The sequence below is a fragment of the Trachurus trachurus genome, assembly GCF_905171665.1.
Source record: "Trachurus trachurus genome assembly, chromosome: 6".
NCBI lineage: Eukaryota > Metazoa > Chordata > Actinopteri > Carangiformes > Carangidae > Trachurus > Trachurus trachurus.
In genome coordinates, this window is record NC_139897.1 from 29,588,221 (window position 1) to 29,606,278 (window position 18,058).

Sequence of the window (18,058 nt, forward strand, 5' to 3'; positions counted from 1 at the left end):
TTTCTTGCCAGCTGATCATGGAGGTCGTCAGAGCCTTCCAGGCCACCTATGGCGTGTTTGATAGGATGAAGACCAACAAGGAGCAATATGCTCACGTTCTGCAGAGGTTGGAGGCCCTGGAAGAATTGTGGGCTTTCATCCAACTTCAGAGGCAGGACGAAGTCTCTGACAAGGTGAAGGAAAGTTGGGAGAATCTGGAGGCTATCATGACGTCAGCTTTTGGTATGATGGAAAGATTTAGGAAGTCATTAACTAATTTTAATCAGGCCTTTAAAGCCGGCGACTACAATCTAGAGTTCGAGAACCTGAACAAAAGCCTAACAGAAACGTTTGTGAATCTGTCCGCGGCTCTGCACGTCTACCAAGAGAGGAAGCTGGCAGAGCAGGAGAAGAAGCTGAAGGTGAAGCTGGAGGAGCAGGAGAAGGAGCTGGAGATGAAGCTGGAGGAGCGGGAGAAGGAGCTGGAGGTGAAGCTGGAGGAGCAGGGGAAGAAGCTGGAGGTGAAGCTGGAGGGGCAGGAGAAGAAGATGGAAGAGCAGGAGAAGGAGCTGAAGGTGAAGCTGGAGGTGAAGCTGGAAGAGCAGGAGAAGGAGCTGGAGATGAAGCTGGAGGGGCAGGATAAGAAGATGGAGGAGCAGGAGAGGAAACTGAAGGAGCAGGAGAAAAAGCTGGAGGAGCAGGAGAAGAAGCTGGAGGTGCAGGAGAAGAAGCTGGAGGTGAAGCTGGAGGAGCAGGAGAAGAAGCTGGAGGTGCAGGAGAAGAAGCTGGAGGTGAAGCTGGAGGAGCAGGAGAAGAAGCAGGATAAGAAGATGGAGGGGCAGCAAAAGAAGCTGGAGGAGCAGGAGGTGCAGCTGGAGAAGAAGCTGGAGAAGAAGCTGGAGGAGCAGGAGAAGAAACTGAAGGTGCAAGAGAAGAAGCTGGAGGAGCAGGGGGTGCAGCTGGAGGAGCAGAAGAAGCAGGAGACAAAGCTGAAGGTGCAGGAGAAGAAGCTGGAGGAGCAGGAGCTGGAGCTGGCAAGGCAGGAGAGGAGGATTGCTGCACAGGAGGAGAAACTAGCAGATCAGGAGGATGTGCTGCTGAGAGTGGAGGCTAAGATGGCCTATGAGAGCAAATCGTACTACTGTGTCCTGCTGTGAAGAAGAAAAGCAAAGATATACTTGTATTTTTGTTTATTTCTTAATTCATAGAGCAACATATTGAAATCAACTGCATCTTAAAATAAAGCCAAATAATAATATGGTAAACATATCAAATAACAGAATAAATTCCAGTTGATCACTGGCGGTGCAAATGCATGCATAAACAGTAACACGTGGGTTATTAATTCTCTTATATACTGACATTCACTGGTTTATTCTAAACCAAGTAGTATCCCACACCTGTCAGGTTCAAACTTGCTTCAACGCGGATGTAAACATCGATGTCTCAATGAACAAATCACACGCTGCTTCTTATTGTGTTTTTTCATTAAATGTTAAGTCTCCTACCTGATCTTATTGTATTTTTCACAGTTTTATTTAGTCATATTTGCTTTTATTGTTTCAAAATGTGACTTCATTGTTCTGGTATTCATTCATTTCCTTGCCTTTGTAAATCAAGTTGCCTCGTGTCTGAAAATAAACTGTGGAAATAAACATGCCTTGTCTTGCATGAATTGATCATAAATAAAAACTGAACATGACAATAAAGAAACAAAGCAGAAAATACAAATATATTCACATTAAATATGTTCTGACTCTTTCATCAGTTAAATAAATTCAGAATATCTGAGAAGAAAATCATGCAACAATTGAATACAATAAACCTGAACAAACAGGTTTTCACCTTCTTATCCGGTGCTAAAATGGCGCCCTCCTGTGACAACAGTCGTACTCTACAATAATAAACATGAGGCAAATCTTATGCAATGATCATGATCTGTTTGGGTTTTGTGCACAAAAACAACGCAGATATGATCCAGCAAAGATGGTTTTTCCTTAAGATTAAACACAATTTGTTATCATGGTTACAATAATAAAAACATGTTCAAGCCTGTGGAGAAGTCATGGATAAACAGAAAGAACACAAAATCAGGTATTTAACACTAATATTGAACACCTTTTCTTCCTGTCATCCCTCCTGCAGCCACTAGATGTCACCAAACATATTGTGTGCCTCCACTGTGAGGGCAGAGTCTCGGGAGAAACTAACGTGGGCTGATGGGAGGAGGTGGGAGGAGTCAAGTCTGCAAGTTGTTCCCTCCTGATCTGCACACATCACAGGAAAACAAATGAATGTTCAGAGTCTATTTCTTGTATTAACGCAAAAACCCATATGTATTCTGTGGTGAAAAAGCCATGGGGGCCGCAGATGATGTGACGAGTGCCACCCGAGTCACGGGGGCTGCGGTGGGGGAGATGGTTACGGCTCTGATCAGGTTCCTGGTGGTCACCGGGTTGTACACTGAGTTGTACACCTGCATGGGCGACACGATCTGACGCACAGGGGACATGATGTACTGCACAGGTCTGGGAGCTGGAGATTGATACATTGGCATGGAGACGGGCATACGGGCCGGAGGGTTAGACATAGGCATGGTGAGGGCAAAAGGGGCTGAAGGCATGGTGGGAAACGTCGGAGTTGGAGGCATGGTGGGAAACACTGGAGTTGGAGGCATGGTGGGAGACGTCGGAGTTGGAGGAATGGGTGAATACATTGGATTTATGGGTGGGGGTGGAGACGTCTCCGTAGAAGACATGCGTGGATACATTGGGGCTGTATTTGTGGTTGGAGACATCCGGGCTGTTGAGTCAGTAAAACTCTGCTCCTCTCCTGGTCTTGCGACGCTTTCGTAGACTTTGTGCAGAATGGCCCCGTGCTCGATCTGCAGGGCTCCCGACAGGACCTGGAAATTGTCGGAGAGCTTCTCGTTCAACTCTTTGAACTTCTCCTCGTGGCTGCCGGACTTCAGGAACGCCTTGAAAGTCTTTGTCCGGGAGAACTTCTCCATCATCTCCTTGGCAGAAATCAGGGTAATGTTGAGTTCCTTCAGAGCCTCGTCCACCGTGGGAGAGATTTTGCTCCGCCTGTTTTTGATGGTTAGAAGCAGACCCTCCAGACTTTTGACCCTCTGGGCGACTCTCTGGCAGCGCTGCTTGTTGGCCTTCATGTTCTCAACCATCCCGTAGATATTCTGGCACAGAGACAAGACTAGTTCCACTTGATCCATGATGAGCTGTGGAGACAGACGAAGGATGTCGTTACAGTTACCAATATGGACTAATATAACAAATCATCTCAGTTCAGAGATCATTCAAGCTTCTGATAATGAAGCCTCCAGAGCACCAGCCATGTCCAACTTGGAGGAGAACCTGGGACGGACCCAGAACACAAGGGATTATACAGTATGTCCTATCCACCCTGGGAACACCTTGGGATCTGACCAAACAGAGGCAGAAGAAAATGGATGGATGGATGGATGGATGGATGGATGGATGTCATATCAATATCCCAAAACACCTGAAACTCACATCTACGGTGGCCCTGAGAGCTCAAGGCACTGAAACTATAGGAACACACATGCAAAGACTTTGTTTCTGGAGGACACAGCAGGCTAAAGGCTAATGCTAAGCTAACAGTCCATGTGATCACAACATGTGAATCATGTGATATTGACGTTCTAATAAACCAAACAAACTCAACTTATTATCAAATCCCACTAACCGGAAGCTGTTTGCACAACTTCTAGAGTCAAGAAGAAGGACAACTAAAGGCCCCAGATTGATCCCTTGCTTTATCGTGTCCCCCGACTGGTCCCCCACTTTATTGTGTCCCTGGAAACTCCTGTTGTGTTGAGAGTTTTTGCATGTCATTGTCAAACTGTCTTGTTTCTGAATTTTTGTTTTGTTTCACTCGTTTAAACTCATTGTTATTTTGAATCATTTAAATTAGTAACAAACAAGAAATCTGTGTATATAAGTCTGTGTGGCAAGGTGAAGAGGGCCCGGGCGGGGATTGAACCCACACCTCCCTGGTAAGAGTCATGAGCGCTTGCCAGTCACCTAAAGGGACATCCCCTTGGCCAAGTAGCCAGGGCACATGATCAATTGGAGGCATAGTGACAGGACCACCACTGTCACATCTGCATTCCAGTGCTCCCATTAAGCTCGTCTGCTCTCCCTGCCTTTCCTACCCACCAGAAGCTGTCTCCTTCATCAGCTCTTGCTAACCATTTCCATGTTTTCCCATGGTCCATGTAGTCAATTGTTTTCTTGTTTGTATACAACATCTATTGCACGTCTGCCCGTCCTGGGTGAAGGATCCCTCCTCTGTTGCTCACACTGAGGTTTCTCACAAATTTTCCCTGTTAAAAGGCTTTTCTTGGGAGTTTTTCCTCAGTCGATGTGAGGGTCTAAGGGCAGAGGATGTTGTTATGATGCCATGTCCTTTGAGACAAACTGTTTGTAAAAAAAAAGAAAAAAAAAAGAAAAAAGGCTATACAAATAAAATTCCCTTGCCTTGCCTGTGTGTTGAGTTCTCAGTGCCACCTTACATCTGACTACATAATAAGGTTAAGTAACTACAGTACAGTCACAGCTTGATGCTCATCTGGCCTCTGACCTACAATTTTTTTTAAATACAGTCACAGCTTGATGCTTCTGCCTGAATCTGTTATCAGTTTTTGAGATGAAGCAATGTTGTCACTCACAGAGTTAAAGAATTTAAAAAACCACACCTGTCTGAAAGGTGTATTGTTTTTAGGAATGGGAGGGCGGTGATTATGTAAGGTGAGAACTTTCCGCATGTTTCTGGTGACATGGTAGCAAAAGGACTGCAGCTTTGTTAACCATTTGAGGCCTGTTTTATGTCCAGCACCGTCCCGGCTCCTAAATACCTTTGCAAGTGGTGACCTGTCCACCAGGTGTTTGTAACAGCTGTCTCATGCCTTCAAGCAAACCAAGTTATTCTCTCTGGCTCCACTTCAACTCGGCGAGGAAACACTGTCCGTGATAATTTGGCACCAAAAAGACGTAAACTTTGACACCCTCTTGATTTCAGATTGTGTTAAATCTTTGTGTTTGCTTCGGGTAAAAGATAAAGGAGTTGTGTTTTTCCACAGAGGCAGGACTGAAATGTGTTGCACGGTGAAATTGCATGAAATCCTTCAGTGCAAATAAAACTAGTTTACAAACCAAGTTTTTATTTGAAAAATTCTCCCACTTTTGCAGCAAAATAAACTTTGATATATGATATCCCTACAGGATGATGTTATACCCCGTATAAAAGCAGTTTGGTTAGAAATGATAAAACATATTTTTACCCGTCAGTGGTTTTCGAGATGCATCTGTGAGTCCAAGAGCAGAGACTGCGGCCGGTGGAGAAAATGAAAGAAAATAAGTGTTGAATTAACACAAACTGACGTCACTTCCCAGCTACTGCAACAAACACAACCCACACACTGAACCTGATTTTCATGTCGGAGTATGTGACAACAACAACAAAAACATGATATCTCAAGAGATCAGAGTCATAGTTGCCAAATGTCAGATTTACGGTTGATTAGTTCATGTTTCTTTATCACGTTCACCGACTGTAACCTGCCTTAACAAGAATCATACCAGTTGCCATTCTTGCCTGATTGTCGGTCCATTGTGTTCTTATTTAACTGACTTTGTGTCTTGCCAGCTGATCATGGAGGTCATCAAAACCTTCCAGATCACCTACGGCCTGTTAGACAGGATGAAGAACAACGATCAGCAAAGTCCTCACGTTCTGCAGAGGATGACCATGCATGAAAACTGTTGGCTTTCATCCAACAGAAGAGGCACGACCAGCTGTATGATGACGTGAAGGAAAATTTGAAGAAGCTAGAGATGGTCATGCTGAGGTGATCACTAAATTCACACCAGCTGAATCAGGCCGTTAAAGCTGGTAACTACAAACTAGTGTTCGAGAACTTGAACAAAAGCCTCACGGACACGTTTGTGACTCCGTCTATGGCCCTGCAGCAGAGGAAGCTGGAGGAGCGGGAGGTGAAGAAGAGTTGAGAAGCAAAAGTAGAGATGCACGGGGCGGTGCGTGGCGCAAGCACCCACCCCATGTAGAGGCTACAGTCTTCATCGCAGGCGGTCCCGGTTCGAATCCCACGTCGGACAGTCCTTTCCTGCATGTCATTCCCCCTCTCTCTGCCTCCCCCTTTCCTGTCTATCTCTACTGTGTGCTATCAAATAAAGGCAAAAAGCCAAATATATATATAAAAAAAGTAAAGATGCACTGTAATCTGTCTTTTTTATTTTTTTATTTATTTAATTATTCGCAGAGCAACATATTGAAATTGAAATTATTTTTTGAAAGCAAAATAATATGATAATAATATAACATCAAATAGGTACAAACTGAATAAATTCCACTTTAACACTGGAGGTGCAAAAACATGCATAAATGTATTCTCTTATAGTATACCGATGTTTCATAAAGAGATTATTTTTATTTTCAACAAGCACCAGTACAGTTTATATTGGTCTACCCTAAACCATAAGATTAAACCCAATTTGTTGTCAAGTCTGGGGAAGAGTCATGGATAACTACAGAAAGAACACACACCAGTAATTACAGTAAACGCTGATATTGAACACCTTTTTCTTCCTGCCATCCCTCCTGTGGCCACTAGATGTCACCAAATATGTTGGGTGTTTTGCTGTGGTGGCTGAGATTCAATTGAAACTAAAGAGGGTCCACGTATTGTTCCCTCCTGATCTGCACACATCACAGGAATAAAAAAAACACATATACGGAGTCTTTTCTAGAATTTACATGAATATGTTCCAGGGATATTTGGCACTGAAAAAGCCACAGGGGCCCCAGGGCAGGAGATCAGGAGCCTGGGGGTCACTTGGTTGTACAGCTGCATGGGCGACACAATCTGGCACATAGATGTGACGCACACTTGTCTCGCATGTGTGGGAGTTGGAGACTGAAACATCGACATAGTGGGAGACATCATTATCATTGGTGTGGATGGAGACATTGCCGTCGAAGGTGTGGGTGGAGACATCAGTGGTGTGGAGCTCCTAAGACTCGACTTGTCCTCTGATTTTGCGACATGTTTGTAGACTTTGTGCAGAATGGCCCCATGTTCGATCTGCAGAGCGCCCGACAGGACCTGGAAGTTGTGGGAGAGCTTCTCGTTCACCTCTCTGAACTTCTCCTCGTGGCTGCCGGACTTCAGGAACGCCTTGAAAGTCTTTATCCCAGAGAATTTCTCGATCAGATCCTTGGCGTTAATCAGGGTCTTGCTGAGATCTTTCAGAGCGTTGCGAACGACGCGGGAGACTTCGCTGTCCTTCCTCTCTACGATGGTCAGAACCAAACCCTCCAGACCTTTGACCCTCTCGGCAAGGCTCAGGCACTGCTGCTTGTTGGTTTTTGTTCTCCCAACCATATCGTAGATTCTCTCACATAGAGACAGGATCAGTTCCACCACCCCGAGGCTGTCCATGACGAACTGTGACGCAGGATGTCATTATAATAGTAACACTTATAGAAATATAATTACACACCTGTCTTAGAGATGTTTTATTTTTAGGTATGTGTGGAGGGTGTGGCTTCTGAAAGGTGAGACCTTTTCCACAAGTTAAAGCTTTAAATATTTACAGATTCTTTCATCTTTAGCTGTGTTCCTTTTGTCAGTGGTCACATATCCACCTGTTTTTTTATTTTTTATAACAGCTGTCTTATATCTCAGACAAACCAAGGTTGTTTCTCTGGCTTTACTCTCTACTTTCCTACTTTCTAACTCGATAGGGGAAACGCTGTCCGTCACAATTTGGCAACAAAAAAGACGGGAACTTTGGATGACACATTCTTGATTTCAGATTATAATAAATCTTCATATTAGCTTCAGGTAAAATGTGAAGGAGTTTGTTTTTACACAGAGGGAGGACTCACTTTGCAGCAAAACTAGTTTCACTCACACACACAAAATACATTCTCACACTTTATAATAACAAACCTTATTATTTGATATTTCTACAGGACAATTTAGATCTTATGTAAAATGAGTTAGGTTCAAGTTAATAAAATGTATATATGTACCTGTCTGGGGTTGTCAAGAAGCAACTATCAATCCAGTAGTCCAAGTGGTTATGGTGGATAAATGAAACTAATTTAGGATTTAATTAGCACACAGGACTTCCCAGCTGCTGCAAAGACGTTTATCCGAAACTATGAAAACCTGATTTTCATGTCATGTACAGTAACTAAGAGCCAGTGCCAAGAAGGTGCCAATTACTCAGGTATCCGCAGGTAACGTGGCTGAATCAAGTTATTGTTGCTGATCCTCTGTGATTGGCTGACTGTTTTCTGAGTGATCCAAAAAAAAAATAGAGCAGATTTCAGAATAAAACACTCAGAGAAACCAAATCCTGTAAGTTGTTGGATGGTGGGTCCAGGTGGTGAGGGGGCGGGGCTTAGTTTGACTGCTTTGTTGTGACATCACAAAGTGACAGGAAGTCCTGACAGCTGGTTTTAAGGCTCAGTTTCTGAATACAGGCTGTGTGCATTTCTCTGTGGACTGAGGCTTTGATACTTTCACATTAGAACCTAGAGCTGCTTTATAATCACACTACACATGGACATCTACCTTTATACTGTATGGAGCTTTAACACAAACATCTACCTTTATACTGTATGGAGCTTTAACACAAACATCTACCTTTATACTGTATGGAGCTTTAACACAAACATCTACCTTTATACTGTATGGAGCTTTAACACAAACATCTATGGAGCTTCAATGAAATGTTGTATTTATTTTTATTTTTTTGCTTCTTACTTTTCTTTTTTCCATAAATATTTCATAAGAGAAGTCAAAAACCATCACAATGATCCAGAGTATATGCATCTTCTGCTCTCAGCATCTGGGCCTGCCAGGCTCCGTGTGGAAAAGTCCCTTGAGGACGCGGAGCTGCAGGTATCCAGTCAGGAGGATGACCAGGCTTTGAGTCGCCGACCACCAGGTGACGTAGTTGAGGTTGGACAGGACCAGGTAGTAATCCTTCCCTTTCCTCATGCGGGCAAAGTTGTAATGACGCCATGCGTGGATGATCTGATTCTGGAGCTTCTGGACGCTGTCCTAAACCACACACAGCACATTTCTCAGTTCAAAGTCACATAACAGCGATCATAATGTAGTGATGCAGTTATTCAGCTGTGTCTCTGTGAATTACAGGTAATTCTTCGTAAATTAGCCAGTAATTAAACTGCATCTCACTTCCATTTACCTTAAAAAAAAAAAGACAGTTGTGGTGGTCTAAACTTAGATTATTTTTAACCTTTATAACACTGGGATTATAAATTAGGTCCTTTCCTAATGTAGCAAAGTGCAGCATTTTCTATTTCCTTCATTTCCAGTGTTTCATCTGCTGCACAAAGACAGGAAGTATTTGAACCTTCCTGGGCTAAAGTATTTCCGATCTCCATCGATTTGAAGTACAAAATATAGAGGAAATGTCGACACCTGCTGGACGACCCATGGTACTGCATCAGTGGAGAGTTTGCATTAATGTCTTTGTCACAACTAAGCCCAAACTCTCAGAGACACATACCTCGATACCAATCAGAGTGCCATCCAGGACTTTCTCCTCCTTCTTCTCCTTCTCCCCCATCACCTGCGACTCCTCCGGCCCATTGTAAATAACGCCAAAGTTCAGATACACCCTGACTGCTCCAAACTGGTTGTTGTGGTTCCTGAGACACATCCGGTAAAATCCTGTGAGGAGGAGGAGGAGGAGGAGGAGGAGGAAGGAGGAAGCTGCAGTGATTGTTTCTACACGGTGTGTTTAAGAGACTGAGGTGTTTGTCAATGACCTCACCTGTCTCCTCTGTCTGGAAATTCATGTGATCGACGGCTTCGTTGGTGGACGCTATGAGAGCGCCGTGTGGGGAGCTGACCGTCACAAACAGCCGGTGGTTGTTGGCCATCCCCGTCACCCACTGCACCTGTGTTCAGATGTTTAGACTCATTGAACTGTAATTGTATCTATCTATCTATCTATTGAGAAAAAAATAGTCATTAAACCCTAATTATGTGATAATGTCTGTCAAGAAATAGCCAAGAAATAGTAATTGCTTAGTAATGTCAAGAAATAGCATAGAAATAATGGCCAATTTCATAGTAATGTCATGTTTTTCATAAAGGCAAATGATAACACATGGGTTTCAAGCTTTGAATTTTTGGAATAAAGGCTAGAATTTTTCTTCACCAAGTCTTTGTAATTGACCGTTATTCCTGGGCTATTTCTACGCAATTACTTGTTATTTCTTGGCTTTTTCTTGACATTATCATGTAATTAGCGACCTGTAAATTAAAGGGGCTTACCAAATAGTCATTTGTGTAATGAAGATTTGAAAGGCCAGTAACATGCACCTGGTTGAATGGTTTGACCCATTCGATGTCTTGATCAACAAAATAAACAGTGCCAGAACAACAAGCTTCTGAATTTCTTCTCTCAACATCAGAACATCACTGTCTCATAATGACCTTCTCCTGTGGACAAACTGACAGAGCCCAAGAGTTGCTGTGTCTCCTGTTAATTGGACCTTCGGTATTTCACCTTAGGACTAAAATCTATTATCCATATTGTCTTTTCATCCATTTGTTTTCCATAAAAACTCAATTTCACTTCACTTCAATCTAGTCCTTATGCCACCTGAGAGAAAAGAAAGAAAGAAAAAAAAGGGCCAAAGTTCACCAATGGTGCTGAGACCTTATTGTTTTTCATATGCTTTTTCTTCTTACAAACAACCTAAAGCTGCTTGAAAATGTGCAAAATGTCCACATTTTAGGGGTCTTATTTTAAAATGGCTCAAATACCAGTTTTCCTACATGCACAAAATTTGGTTTGTCACGATGCACAAAAATGCCTCTGGCAGCCACAGTTTAAAGCAGAGGTCACCAACTCCTTGATGGTTAGCTACGATGATGTTTTGGGAAATTCTTGAAAAGAAAAGTTATGGCTTTCAGTCCATTCTAGTTTGATTCTTTTCCAACTGAACTTAAGCACTTCATGTTATTCAAATACAGTTAGTCCAAATATTTCAAGTGACAATAAGAAGGTTGGTGACCTCTGCAGGAAACTCTTATCTGGAGAAGTCCAACTGCTGCTTCACCTGAAGGACGAAACACACAAGTAGCACGGACTCGTCTCCGACTGTTAAATTCATCCAATGAGAAACAAAACCACAGACCAGATGAACCTCAGAGGTCTCACCATGTACGTCAGGTAGAAGCTTCCACTCTGATGGGCAAAGTGCCAGAAACACTCCATCCCCGCAGCAGGAACCTCCACCGCAAAGTCGTACCTGTCCGAGCCCCTGAACAACCCGGCGCCGCCCTCGTCCAGCGCCGGTTCGGACTTTCTGGTCCAGAGGCCCTGAGAGCTCAGAGCTACGACGAGCAGAGCGTTGAGCAGCATGACGAGACGACGGGAGTCTGCTGCTTCGTCCTGTTCGCTCTCAGGTATCAGAGAAGAATCATTAACCACGACCACAGACTCTCAGTCACAGTGTTTTATAGTTGATACCTTATCAGTGTAATGTGGCCAAAATCATGCATTGTGTTTGGATACTAGAGGTCATATCCCTCCGCCTCTCGGACTGGTGTCAGGTTACCTCCCAGTTTATCCAGATTCATAGAAAACATTAATTATCTGTGTGAAGTTTTTGTGTAAAGGCTAAAAAGTGTTTTTGTGGAGTCGCACCAACCTTATATCTTTAATCAATTCACCCTTGAGTCTGAAGTTCTCAAGATTATTTGAGGCCAAACTCTTATACTATGTCCCTTTGACCTTTAGCCATGAAAATGTAAGTATGAGTTCATCCTTGAGTCCATGTGGACGTTTGTGCCAAAATTGGAGAGAAAGATTCGTCAAGGCATCTGTGAGATATTGCGTTGGTGAACTGACCGACTCAAGCACATTTCCAGGTTGTCCATAAGGTGTTCACCACTTGACCACAGGGACGCCCTACGAACAGGGTGTACAGTGGAGCTTTAAACGGGAACCATGGAAGTCCGGTTGCTTTTCCACTGTGTTGCTAACCCTTCTCCTGGCCATGTGCATTTGTTTACAACAAAGCCGGCGAGAAAATCGATCAATAGAGCGATACATAACATTAAATATCATACACGATGTTATCTGTGTAGTCTTATCTGTCATCAACAAGAGATTACGGGTTACGGGTTAGCACGTTATGTTTGTGTGGCGGTGTCGCCATGGAGATGAGAGCTGGGACACCGGGTCGGAGGCTCTGATCTTACAAGGTTGGTTTTCAGCCAAGAGACGCTAGGTGGAAGGCAGAGAGCCTCCATTCTCCCTGGAACTAGTTACAAGTCATTTATTAAAGCAGATATCAGCTTCACGGCCGTTTCGGCTAATGCTGCGTTCAAGGCAGGCTTTTGAAACCGTAAGTTACAGCTTCAAGTCACAACTACGACTTGGTAGCGTTCCAGGTAACCCGTAGCTCGTGTTTTTACCATCCTGTTGTCTGTGAAAGTTCCCTATAACGGCCACTCGTAACTTCCGACCCGTGAACTCGTACCAGATCGAACTGGTATGACTTCACAGGAAGGAAAAACTCAAAGTACGAGTTTCTTTGAACGCACCATGAGTTAGCAGCCCCCGCCCTTGTCAGGCATCAATTGGTCCTCGTGCTACGTCACCACATTCACGCGCATCCCTTGGCTGCACACACAGCCCTTCATGCCGTTCTCTCTCCTCATTGGATAACACTTGTATCCCACAAGGAAAATTTTCTCCTCGGGTTACAGCAGAGCAGAGTGACGGAGAGACTCGTGTTTAGGCTGAAATACTTCATGTAAGTGATTGCTGACGGAAAATAGGACTATTTAGGACTTATATTAACAAAAACATTCCACTGATATCTGCTTTAAACCCACAATTAAACCTCACAACAATTGTTGTTGTTAAAGGGACAACGAGGACTTTTGGAAAAGCGAAGCATTTTCACACTACATTTATGAGCCTCCGCACCGTGAAATTCTTTGACCGGCGCAAGACAGACTCATGTTTTCATTCATCAAGAATTAAAGTCAGAGGTTCAAAGACGATCACATACCGTCGTAGTTCCGACCATAAACAGCGATTTGGCGGCGTTATTCTCATGACCCGCCGGGCAGCGTCCGCTAAACCGAAAGTAAGGAAACGCTGGTCGGCTCGACCAGCATTTCCACCACCACTAATAATAACAAAATAACGATAGAGACAAAATGATATATTTATCGAAAATGGGCCCATTAACAAGTGTGGGTAGCGGAGATTCATCCACATTAATATGAGACTTTTTTATTGTCGCGGAATTTTTCGTTCTGCCACTGGAGAAACTCCTCGTTGTCCCTTTAATCGAAAAGTCCTGTGTAGTTCCTCTTTAGCATGCAACATCATGAAACTCACTCACAGCCTTTTTCCTTTCACTGAGCTGTTTATTTAAAAGTCAACAACATCCTGAGCAGGAACCAACAGACACAGACAGAGGAGAGGGGGGGGGGGGGGGGGGCAGGAAGTGCTGCGACACACAGACTGTAGAAAACGAGGGAGGGGTCCGTCAGCAGCGAGGCTTCTCCTCCTCGGCGCCGGTCTTATTGATGAAGAGGCGTTTGAGGAAGAGGAGCTGCAGGTACCCGGAGGTGACGATGAGGAGGCTGAGCGCCGTCGACCACCAGCTGACGTACTGGGAGTTGGACTGGAGCAGGAAGTGGTCGGCGCCGCGCTTCATCCGGCCGAAGTTGTAGTGGCGGAACATGTGGAAGACGTGGTTCTCCACTTTGTGAGTCGCATCCTGTGTCCATTCACACACAAACACACAAACAAACGAGACACACTTATGATGCCACCGTTGTCCCTATTTAAATATAGGATAGTTCAACATTTTGGCAAATTGGCCCATTGCCATAATCCCTATAGTCATAGCAGTAGGTTCGTTACCTTTATTTGTCGGTGCAAGCTATTTTTAGAACGGCGGAGCGGAGCGGCGAGCTGCTCAGAGCTACGCTACGGAGGCTCATGGGATTTCTTGGTTTCCCTCATCAAACTCATCAAATACACAATCCAACAATTCCAAAACGCTCTGGTGGACAAGTTGTGACCTGCACATTCACCACGCTATGAGATAATAACACAACGTTACCAGATAGAGTTGTTTCAGAGGCAAATTAATGCAAAACAGCTGATGCGCGTTGCGTTCAGGGACAGTTTTTCAGCAAGCAGTCTCTGTATTTACCTCGTAAACGACTCCGTTTCGTAACATTTCATTATTATCTCATAGCGTGGTGAATGTGCAGGTCACAACTTGTCCACCAGAGCGTTGTGGAGTTGTTGGATTGTGTATTTGATGAATTTGATGAGGGAAACCAAGAAATCCCATGAGCCTCCGTAGCGTAACTCTGAGCAGCTCGCGGCTCTGCTCCGCCGTTCTAAAGATAGCTTGCACCAACAATTAAAGGTAACAAACCTACTGCTATGACTATAGGGATTATGGCAATGGGCCAATTTGCCAAAATGTTAAACTATCCCTTTAACCCAATAAAACTGGTGTAACTCAAAAAGGTGTTCTACCTCGATGATGCTCAGCGTGTTGTTCAGGTCTTTGCCCACTTCCTCTTTCTTCTTCTTCTGCTCCTCTTTGCTGGCGTCGGCGCCCTGGTAGCCGTCGTAGTAAACTCCGAAGCTGAGGGAGACCTGCATGGTGCCGAAGTGGTTGTGGAAGTTGCTGAAACACATCTGGTGGAAACCTGGAGGGAAACAACACAGTACAACTCACTCACTGACTGACGCCCCCATGTGGTGAAACTGAGTCACTGCAGCCACAAGTTATTACATAATTAGGAAATATGAAAACAATGGATCGAGAAAATATTTACATTGTGATGAGAGACTTAAAGGGATAGTTCACCCAAAATTGAAATTTCACTCATTATCTACTCACCCTCATGTGGACTAAGGGCTGGGAGAAGTTTCAGAGTTCGTGCCTTCTCTGAGTTACAGGGGGTCTCGGCGTAGCAGTGCATGTCCATATGACGGTTGCAAATGGATACCAACTGTATTCGTAACAAAAAGACACACCAAAAAACATCCAAATACCTCCATAGTGCTCGTCTGTAATGTCCCTCTTGTATTGAAGCCCCGAAATGCGAAATTGTCCCGAAAAAAGTTAAATAAGTCTATATTTCAAGCTTGTTTGTAGCGGACCTCCTCTTCCCTCCTCTTCCCGGTTCGTCAAATTTGGACGAACCGGGAAGAGGAGCTTCCACTATACAAAACAAGCTTGAAATATAGACTTATTTAATTTTTTTCAGGACAATTTCGCATTTCGGGGCTTCAATACAAGACGGACATTACATACGAGCAGCATGGAGGTATTTGGATGTTTTTTGGTGTGTCTTTTTGTTACGAAGACAGTTGGTATCCATTTGCAACCGTTATATGGACATGCACTGCTACGCCGAGACCCCCTGTAACTCAGAGAAGCCACGGAGGACTCTGAAACTTCTCCCAGCCCTTAGTCGACTGACGTACACGGTGAACTATCCCTTTAAAAGGTAAAATTACCAATTCTAATAGGAAAGGTTTCCAGGGGACATTAAAAAGCGATGGACTCGGCTGAGACTTGCACTTGTTCAATGGTTTGTGACTTTTGCAGAACAGTATTGAGCAACAAGTGCATCTTAATGTACTGTAGGTTATTGGCTGCAGCCGTTACTTCAACTTATTTTATGCCACTTTTTTGTTGTAGACGTTGTTGTTTGTTGATGTTTTTCTTCTCCTACTTCCATTTCTTCTTTGCTTGGATGTATAATATCTAATTTGTGAATTAATTCTTTGCAACAAGGGGTAGACAAGATAAGTTTGCTTCTTTCTGCCCCCTTTCATTCAAGAGTTACAGAATTGTCTTTTTTTTGAATGAGTTTTATTTTTATTTTTTTGTTTTTATGCTCGATAAATTAATGAAATAAATAAACTAAACTAAACTAATTATGGTAAATGTTATGATACAGATGGGTTATTTCCTTTTTTGTGTCCCTTGGAAACACTTTCTATGTATTTGGGTGTTTTATCTAAATGTAAAAAAAAACATCAATGAAGCTTTTATTTTTGTGACAAACAGGAAGTGGGGAATAAAACTGCATCAATATGTCGCACCTGTTTCCTCGGCCTCAAAGTTGATCTGACCCGTCGCGTCGTCGATCGTCGACAGCAGCAGACCGCTGGGAGCGTTGACGGAGACGGACAGGTGTCTGTCATGGCCGACTCCCGTCACCCACTGGACCTACGGACAGGAAACAGGAAACAGGAAACAAATGCTGACAAACATGAATCATGTGACTTAAATTTTGCCACTGTTTTATTTTGAAGTGTTGATGTGAAGATCTTTAAAAAAAAAACATCGTAGTATAGTTTTCCATCCTCACTTAGTCTGGAGCTCTAGTAACAACAAGTCGGTCTGAGCCAATCAGAAGAGAGGAGGCTCTGAGCCGCTCTTCTTCTGATTGGCTGACTCTTTCTGAGTGTTCCCAATAAAAACAGAGCAGATTTCAGAATAAAACACTCAGAGAAACCGAAATCCTGCAAAATGTCGGACGGTGGGCGGGGTTTTAGTGACTGCTTTCGTTGTGACATCACAAAGTCACAAGAAGTCCTCACAGCTGGTTTAGAGCTGTACTGTATGGAGCTTTAATATAAATACTTTACCATATGTAAACGACTGCATACTGAGAAACTGATGATGTACAAAAAATAATTCATTTTTATTTTTAGGAACGTATATTACACATAAAAAACTACTACTATATTTAAAATATCTGTTCAAAAAAGGTCTGGAAACCTACGTATTTTCAACACAAGAAAAATGAATTCTGTCTCAACTTGTTTCTCTGAGTGCGATGTGATTATTGATCACAGATTATTATGGATAGTAAAAATATTTTCCTGGTTACCATGAAGGTCAGGTAGAATCTCTCTCCTCGATGAGCGAAGTGCCAGAAACACTCGAGCCCGGACGCAAGAAGCACCACGGAGAAGTCGTACTGGTCTGCGCCCCAGAACAGCTCCTGGTCCGTGATGTTGGGGTGGGGGTCCGTGAGCGGCCCGCCAAGGACCGGACCCCCGAGGAAAACCAGAACCAGAGACAGGCAGAGAAACCTCGACGGCATGTCTGATGAAAATGAATGGTGTGAAGAGTGTGTGTGTGTGTGTGTGTGTGTGTGAAGGTAAAGATCAGAAATGATTAACCGGCACCAGAACCTGTCGGTGGGAAAACTGAGCAGCTTCACAGGTGGAGAGAAATAACATCCAGACCTCAGAGCAGCTCTCTTTCTGTTCCTGAACTCTTTTTATGTTTGTAGTCTGCAGCTTTAAACTGCAGCTTTTGAATTTCGTTAATACCTCAGTATTAATGACAATAAAGGTATTCAATTCAATTCAATTCACGGGTTCTGGTTCTGGTTCTGTAGTAAAACGCCTCCAAATGTCATTAAGATTTGTCAAAAATAGTCTGAACAAACCTTTACAGTAGCTCATGTGACGACTATCAGCAGATGCTACATTTTGCAGACATCCATTACTGTAAATGCCTCTTTTCATAGATTGTGTGATTTACAAATGTTCATTAAAAGCCTCACAAGAATACAAATGTGAGGATCTGCAGTTTACAGATGTCCCCTAAACGCCTCTTTTCATAGACAATACGATTTACAAATGTTCCTTAAAAGCCTCACAACAAGACAAGTAGGAGACGCTGTAGTTTACAGATGTCCCCTAAACGCTCCATGGTAGACAACACGGACTATTGGTAGGTGCTATAGATTACATTAGTCCCCTGAATGCCTCACATGGACGCACTGCAATGTACACATTTCCATTTAGGGGACAAAAGTGAGACTTTTAGAGGACGCTACTTCTGGTTCTGGTTCTGTAGTAAAACACCTCCACATGTCATTAAGATTGGTCAAAAAAAAGTCTGAACAAACCTTTACAGTAGCTCAGACATCAACTGACCTACGTATCCT

At 43.5% G+C, this 18,058-nt stretch overlaps 2 protein-coding genes across 2 annotated transcripts; both read right to left on the bottom strand.

The window, feature by feature from the left end:
* Nucleotides 1-8,890: 8,890 nt before the first annotated feature.
* Nucleotides 8,891-11,453, bottom strand: LOC310987603 (transmembrane emp24 domain-containing protein 6-like; the record flags this gene model as incomplete). The annotated part of the gene is made up of 4 exons (XM_083973932.1): nt 8,891-9,112; nt 9,585-9,748; nt 9,852-9,978; nt 11,250-11,453. 4 exons carry the CDS (start codon nt 11,451-11,453, stop codon nt 8,891-8,893), a joined length of 717 nt encoding a protein of 238 aa, XP_083830058.1.
* A 2,146-nt stretch (nt 11,454-13,599) lies between these two features.
* LOC310987200 (transmembrane emp24 domain-containing protein 6-like) lies at nt 13,600-17,203 on the bottom strand (the record flags this gene model as incomplete). The annotated part of the gene is made up of 4 exons (XM_083973393.1): nt 13,600-13,833; nt 14,610-14,785; nt 16,194-16,320; nt 16,988-17,203. The coding sequence occupies 4 exons, from the start codon at nt 17,201-17,203 to the stop codon at nt 13,600-13,602; spliced, it is 753 nt and encodes a 250-aa protein (XP_083829519.1).
* Nucleotides 17,204-18,058: the final 855 nt, after the last annotated feature.